The sequence below is a fragment of the Euwallacea similis genome, chromosome 25, assembly GCF_039881205.1.
Source record: "Euwallacea similis isolate ESF13 chromosome 25, ESF131.1, whole genome shotgun sequence".
NCBI classification, from domain to species: Eukaryota; Metazoa; Arthropoda; class Insecta; order Coleoptera; family Curculionidae; genus Euwallacea; species Euwallacea similis.
Genome location: NC_089633.1, coordinates 1562682 through 1570978, shown reverse-complemented (window position 1 = coordinate 1570978; position 8297 = coordinate 1562682). Strand labels below are relative to the sequence as shown.

At 33.8% G+C, this 8297-nt stretch overlaps 1 protein-coding gene across 7 annotated transcripts in view; it reads left to right on the top strand.

Annotated features, from left to right (window-relative positions):
* The first annotated feature begins 2741 nt into the window (after nucleotides 1–2741).
* zip (myosin heavy chain 10) overlaps nucleotides 2742–8297 on the top strand; it is a 33879-nt gene continuing 28323 nt past the window's right edge. For 4 of the 7 annotated variants that reach the window (XM_066402256.1, XM_066402255.1, XM_066402254.1 and 1 more), the window contains exon 1: nucleotides 2742–3350. In XM_066402256.1, coding sequence (XP_066258353.1) covers nucleotides 2997–3350 — 354 coding nt within the window. In that variant the 5' untranslated portion in view covers nucleotides 2742–2996. The remainder of the gene's footprint in view (nucleotides 3351–8297) is intronic. The other 3 variants (XM_066402253.1, XM_066402258.1, XM_066402252.1) reach the window with 1 other exon arrangement.

Below are 8297 nucleotides of genomic sequence, written 5' to 3'. Positions count from 1 at the left end.
AACGTACTATCGACAATGAATTACTTACTCTATGTAGATTTATGGGTTTCTTGAAAAATCTAAGAGCTAGATAAATGGTTAATAAGAAAAGGTACGATAATAATCATTTCAACGTTGCTTTCTAACCGATTTTAAGTTTTATATTTTTAAGTTATTTAAAAAAATTGGGCCACAGTGTATATACAGTCTGTCCCAGATAAGGATGAACAGCATAGGGGTCTTGGGAAAGGTAATAGACATAAAACTGCTTAAATTAGGAAAAAATTGCGAAATTTAAAACAAATCAATAATCTGTTTTTATATTGGCTAAATTTTGAATGGTTACGAAGATATCTGGAAAAAGAAGAATTTTACGGTTTTCGCTTTTTGCAAATAGCTATTATACAGTTACGCTTAAAGGAATAAAAATTTTACTCAGACACTTTTTTAAGTACCTCTTAGCAGTGTTCTCAATTTTCTTGTTAAGTTCTTACTTTTACAGATAAATCGTTGAATTTTTGACTTTCACATAGACACCATATCGAATATTTATATTTTTAAAATCATCAGAAAATTCCTTTTTCACTCATATATTAATTTTATTTAGTATTTTTCCCAGAAACTCTATGAGTTATAGCCATTAAAACATTTTTTAATAAGTCCGTTATGATTTTGCTTCACAGCTATGGTACACAATAAATAAAATTTATGAAAACATTAAAAATATTTTAAAGTTTTAAACTCTTAAATATGTTTGACGTATGCATAATTATATTTACTTATACGTATTCCTGAAATAAGCATAAAATGAGAAAATAAATTAAATTATCTTTTTAATAAAAATAATATGGCTAAATATGGATCGAATAGAAGTTTAAAATTATAACAGATGTTGAAGTGAACCACTATTATTTTCCAAACATAAATATGCTCTTTTCACCGTTTCCATAACGTTTGCTTATTTATTGTGTACCATTGCTATAAGTTAAAATCATAGCTGACTTATCAAAAAATGTTTGATGGCAATAAGTCATAGTTTCTGTGAAAAATACCAAATGTAACACTTGGCTAAAAAAGAAATTTTCTGACCATTTTAAAAATATCAATATTCAATATAATGCCTATATGAAAATTAAGAGTTTAACAATTTATTTCCAAAAGTAGGGACTTAACAAAGAAATTAGCAATACTGCTAAGTAGTTCTCAAAAGAGCCTCTTAATAATGTAAAACTTTCATTCCTGTGTCTTTCCAAGTGCACCCGTATAAGAGTTTTTTTTTAAAAACGAAAACCGTCAAATTCGTTTTTTTTCGGATATCTTCGTGACTATTCGAAATTTAACCGGTATAAAAATAGATTATTAAATTGCTTTAAATTGCGCAACATTTTCCTAATTTAAGTGATTTTATATCTGTTACCGTTTCCGAGATCTCTATGCTTCACCCTTTTCTGGGACAGACTGTATATTTGGATCACCCTGTACAACATTGTAATATGATCCTATTTAGTTTACTTCGTTAATTAAATCCTAATTTAATTAATCAAAATCTGTGCATAACAAATTTGTGACCCTTTCCACGTTGTTTTAACCGGTACCATACAACCGACCACTTTTTAACGCAGCCTTACCGCGCTAAATTTAAATATGTGATGTTGCCACTATGGGACTTATGTATTTAATCTTGCCAAAGTTAATGACTTCGATCAAATGTTTTTGAATAGATCATTTTGCGGCATTACTATTGTTATTGCTGTTGCCCTATAATTTCCATAATTGAGTGTAATACCCTGACTTTAATTATCCGCCTAGGGTTCGGTACGACCGGTCGTGAGCCGAGTAATTGTTACGAACTTTTTTACTATCAGGAATTAAAAGAATTCATTTATGTGCACCTCCATTTTCCACTGGGTGCGCGCGCAGCGATAAGAAAATAAGGTTATTTCTCATGCTTCATACCGGTCCGCAGCGACAAAGCAAAACAAATAAACATTAACGGCCCTGCGAGCATTCCTGTGACAGCTGTTTTGAAGTTTTAAGACAGTTGATCCCTTTCATTTCACAAATATTTACAGTTCTTGGAAAAGTGTTACTTACAACTTGCATAAATGACCATTTTCCACTCATATATGGCTTCCTGCACTCGCCTGCTGCTCACGCCCTTACGTCACATTCATAGGAAACGTGTAGCATTTCATGGTCATCTATAATATAGTACGACTATCTGCATGTCAATGCTACAGTTTGATACTACCCGCAAAAATGTGTGATCGTCACACGTGCCACTTAATTTTACGTTTGCTGCGGTATAACGTTCTCGCACGAGCGTGCAGTAAAGTAGCTTTATCAAGGCATTTGTGGACAGAAAGCAGTACTTTACCGCACGTGTGCTGTAACAAGTTTTATTGCAGGGGAATCAGAGTGCGTCACTGTCAAAGCTCTTCGGGCGTACGTGACGTCAATGTGAGTGTTAAAGATTTTTTTTTAAAGATGTGTATGTCAATATCATAACAGGAACTATTTTTTAAATTATGACCCAGGAATATTCCTTTAAATTTGAGTCGCATGTTAAGAAAGCATCCTGTATATGTGAGTTTAGTAGAACGGGAAATCACAGATAAGTCAAGTCCATATGCCACATGCACGTGTCGCATCAGAGCTTTTAACCGCTCGATACCAGAGAAGTTTGGCAACGTGTTCTTGACATGCGCTCAGTCGGTAAAAACAGACGGGCGCGGCCGAACGACGGTTAATAACTCCGATTTACCGATTACTGACATTTCACAGACCGCGAGCCGAAAAGCGAGAACAACATTCGACAAGAAATAAACCGGTTCGCGATCGACTGCACAGATTTTTATACCATAAAATAGCGAAAAAATCGAACATTTCCCGTTTTTTCGCAATTAAATGTTAGCCATAGTGACACCAATGAGTATTTATCGACGTAGGTGACGCAAAGTTTCCGAACCTGGGACTACTTGATTGAGAAAAGTGATATTTTTTTGTTTCGTTGAGCCATGGCCGACACGGATGCCAAGGATCGTTACGATCCCGAATTGAAATATTTGTGTGTGGATAGGAATAACTACAATGATCCCGCAACGCAGGCCGAATGGACCCAGAAGAGGCTGGTGTGGGTGCCTCATGAAAATCAGGGTTTCGTGGCAGCCTCCATAAAGGGCGAGAAGGGCGATGAAGTCGAGGTAGAGCTTCTGGATACGGGGAAAAGGACCACAGTGGTCAGAGATGATATTCAAAAGATGAATCCTCCCAAATTCGATAAAGTTGAGGATATGGCTGAATTGACTTGTTTGAATGAGGCCTGTGTGCTCCACAACCTCAAGGATCGGTACTATTCAGGACTCATTTATGTAAGTTCCCTTTTCTTCATTACTCTGAATTTAGTTTAACGAGAAAAAACTGCAACTTCATCACATTCACATTTTGACAATGTGATAAGGGACTAAGTACTTATTCTTTAGCAGCATGAGGTATCCTATTCTTGGTACCCACAAACTACTTTGTAGGCCATCTCATATGTCACTAATTAGCTATAGTCTTTAGTTTGAATTTGGAAAAATTTTGGAAATAGTCAAAGCAGCAGAACAATCACAGGGTAGTCAATAAAGGACACATAGCTGCGCATTGAGGCTTTTATTTTCTACATCTTCCTTTTGATCTTTTCAATTTAAACCATCCTGTACCAAGATTTTACATTTCAATATTATCTAATATCCAGCTCATTAGTTAATGGTCAGATTATTAATGAACTGTTAATCATGGTGCTAATCTTAACTAAAGTTGCAATGAAAAGAAGAGTGGGGCATGAAATGGAAAAAACTTGGCAATGCTATAGAAACCAAATGTTTTTTCTTATGTTTTTGTCTGTATTAATATCGAAGATGACAGTAACAGAATTTGATAGAGTTAGGTTAAAAATTTAACACATGATTCCCCTATGATGTTATGAAATCATCAATTTGTTACATTTCTAATAATGTTTATTGAGTTTGCCAATTTGTTAAATTCTCGTTGTAACTCAATTTGTCAAATTCAATCTCTCTATCCATTTAATCATTTGTTGGCACTCTCTGATTGTTCATAAGAAACTTAATAAATATTATTTGAAGAAGAAATACTCAGTGGCATAAGGTATACCTAAGTATTTATTGCAAAAAAAATTTGGTAAGGTAATAGAATGCCTAATTCTGGGAAAGTATGATCCTATGGATTTTAGTAATTGATCTTTTCTAGGACAGCTAACATATTTTTTAGTTTTTCTTTTAATGAATAATTCGGATTTTCAGTAATATCTAAACTACAATTATTACTCTATCTTCCTTAAAGGAAAAATCGAACGAAATGTTCCTATTAGGTATTTAGATAAGTACCTATATAAGCCCAAATCAGAGCCTAAATATAAACTTTATCTGTGAGGTGAGGAATGCGAGGATGATTTTATGGACGACCTAATCAGTAAAGGATATTGAATACAAATATAGCTACATATTTTAAACTGTATATTTGAGTTATCTGAAACTCTGCACCTTTGCTTTTATTCTGAAATAGTCATAGAAAATTCAAAAACAAATTAATGAAAGAACTTGTTCAGATAAGAAATGATAAGAGAGGTATTGAGGACTTTATCTCGATGATTTTATCTTGATACTTGGCTGAAAATGTTTAAACAGCCAATTGTATAAAATTTATTAAGAGATTTGTGAAAAGTAAACTGATGCCATCATGCTGTGACTTTCTTGAAAATCCTCCGATCCAATGAGTACTGCTTAATTACCTAAACTCAAACGTGCACTTTAAACTTGTACTTAAAATAATTAGGTATCGACAAACACCGGGATAAATCACTATTTATTCATTTTCTGGAGAAATTTCTTAGTTTAACTATGAGAAACAACATGTAACTGTTCATCAATAGTTTTTTTAAGTTATTATTTTACTAAGGAGACCTTGATAAGGACCTCGACTGAGTCATAGTAACGGATGTAACTGCCTATTTCAAAGCCAACCATAAAATCGACCATAATTGACGTAGGTCATCAGACAAAATACTATATGGAAATGTGTGCATTTACATGAGGAAATCCTTTGGATTGGTTAATACCTGCTTAATTAACATTATAAAAGCTACTTTGTTATATGGGTTTGAGGTTGATTGTTCACTTTACTTTTTGTCAACTACGGCCTCATACACAAGCAGGTTCGTTGCGGGGGAATCGCACATTATTCTCAATTAAAGCTAGGACTAAAATTAACCCTTTACTAAGGGTTCAGATGACAGCCCTTGTTAACGTTTTCCTGACAAATCTCGCCGTATTGAGAACTTAGGAAAAACAATTATAAAAATTAAAATGTGCAGAATTACAATGATAACTCTGTTAAAACGTTGGCGAAAAGTACTTCAATTTCTTGTAATACAATTTAACCAATAACAAAATACAATTTCGAATACATAAAGAAAATCATTAGAAAAGGTCACTTAAATATCGCAATCTCAGTAGTAAACGAGCTTAAAACTCGGCTTAAAGGCAAGGCCCAGGTATATATTTTAAAAGAAATTCTATAGGTAAATTATTTTGTGTGGATCAATAAGCATTCTTTAAGCAGTAATTCAAAGGTCACTGACTGTTCGCCCCGGTACGTGTTTTGCGGGCAGGCTGGACCAAAAATGTTTTAGTCTGTGCCCTCTATATTTGCGTGTTGCACACATTATGAAGGTGCAGTATTCTCAAGATGTGCACTTTTAGTTCAAACAATTCAGTTCAAATGTAGTTAATTAATTTTCATTATATTAGGTACGATTAGCCGCCCACTGACGGCATTTATGTAATTAAATATAATTCGCCTCCGTACGAAGTCATCATATAAAAATCCCCTCATATTTATTTCCAAATGGCTGTTCGGATATAAACTCCTCCACTTTTGCCAAGTCTAGACTCCTATACTAATTGTTATAGTTTATTGGCATTCCTAGAAGCCCTTAAAGCTCTTGGCGAGATGCCATTAGCGCCCAACTAGGACACTAATGGCTAGGTGAACTTGCTATTTATTTCATTAACAGGCTTCAGAAATGAAGTAGTATTGCTGTTCACTTGATCGGGTCAGGCCAGTAATACTCTAAGAGGTGTCTTGTATATGTATTAATTGCTGACGTTTCGATCTCTATGAGGCCATCCTCAGGACAATTATAAATTAATTGTTATCTCATCATAATGCACGATAATAGGAATCAACTACATAATTGGTACCTCTGTAAGTTGGAATTCAACATTTTAATTGAACAGTGAAAGGTCTTCCGACTAGAACAGATAAAAATGGATCTTCCATTTTTAACGTCGGCAGTATATGTACATGATACCTCCAAGAGTATTATGGGCCCGACCCAACCAAGTCAACAACATAAATTAGTGAGGTCACCAACACTTAAAAAAATGAAGTAGTATAAGGTAAATATTTGAAAGTGAAGGAGTTATCACATAGGTAAAGTATTGTCTACATGAGATTGACCTTTAGACGACTGTAAACGTAACTTGAGGTGGGAACACGTAATGGAACCAAGAAGTAGTGTCCACTCTTGCACAGTCGGTCTTGCGTAGTACACACTGAAATCTCGTTCAGGCGCAGCGTTTGGCTATTCTGTTTAAAATAAATAATAATTAATCTGTCCGCCAAAGGAATGTGAGGAATTTTACACAAGAAAATTATCTGCCGCAGATATGCCCGAGTAGTTGTTATTAATTTCAGTTTCGTCGGGCTGGATATTTTATACATACGATTAATTACTTTAGCACCCCATTTAGAAGCATGTTTAGTACTTCCAGAATATTATGTGTTAGCCACAGAGTAGGGGTTAATCATTTTTATTATTTGTTTTAAGTTTTGATATCCAAGTATTGATATACTTGTTAACTCCATAGACCGAGAATTTTTTGTGAACTTTAAACTTGAACACGGGGTAAAACATCCTCAGAACGTATTTCATGTAATGTAAGACATAATGCTCTAACTAAAGATAATCACTTACGCCCTTAATTAAGGCGGAGAAAATACCATTTCGTTAGTTTGTGATTTATAACGGGATCTATATAATAGTCTTAGCAAGCAGTTAGTCATCAATACTTTAAGCTTTTGTGATAATATGAATAATCTTTCTTCTCCAAGGTCTTATTTACATTTCGTTAGATCTATTAATTCTATGACCTTGTGGGGGATCTTATAGGTACCGATCCTACAGACGACCATTGGCAAATTTTGACTATTTTACCCTCGATTTTAACCTAAATTATTCCAGTAAAGGTCAAATTAATGCATTGACTTCATACTCGTCATTGGTTCGTTGCTGTTTCCACGAAGACTAGACTGCCTGATCGTTACTGTCAATTCAATTATTTGATTAATTTGGCACCGAAGGAGAGAATATAAAACACATAGGAAATTAAATACCCAATTCTTCCAATTATCATTAAATCATTCGTATTAATACTGCTCTTAATGAAACCGCAATCGTGCACGAGGCGCACATTCATTAATTCTCCAAAATAAATATTTAGACTCTAGATTCAACTAGATATTTAAAATTAAATATTAACAAATTATTTTATATTTGTTTGATTAATCAAATAGCGGTTACCAAACCAAGTGGTTGTGTACACATATTTAAAGTAGTGACTAAATGGACTTACCATGGGACGTAACTTCCTTGTTCGACTCATGTGGCTTCATTTTGGAATTCAACGTTATTCATCAATATTCTGTATACCAAAGATTTCATTGGATAATTTTAATCGAGAGTTTAATTTAGATTGACAGTTGCACTTCGAGTTCTATCCATTGATTTTTTCCATACTTTGAAGAGTACGTCAAAAGCCTAATTTTACCGAGAGTTCTGCATTTTATTTATGAGAAGCCGCAATGTAACCGCACTAAAATTACGGTTCATATAAAGCATGTTATAGCTGTGTTTGATCTAGTGGTATTAAATTATATTAGTGTTTCTTGGACACACTGTAGATAGTTTTAGGCAGTGATATTTTAATTTTTCGAAATTTTATTTTTCGGTTTTAATGCATAGTGTTTTGCTGTGAATCTTGCCTTGGCCTTCACGTATCAAGTTTTATTAACAATTATCTAGTTTTATAGACATTGAGTAGATAGAAGTTCATCCAAGGATTCATCAAAGTTGTTTAAAGCTTTTCCACATTGTTTTCATTTCACTAAAAATGTTTATTAACGCAACTGCATCATACTCCCTAATTCCCGTTAGATAAAGAAGAAAATAGAAATAACAGGTTTGTTATGAA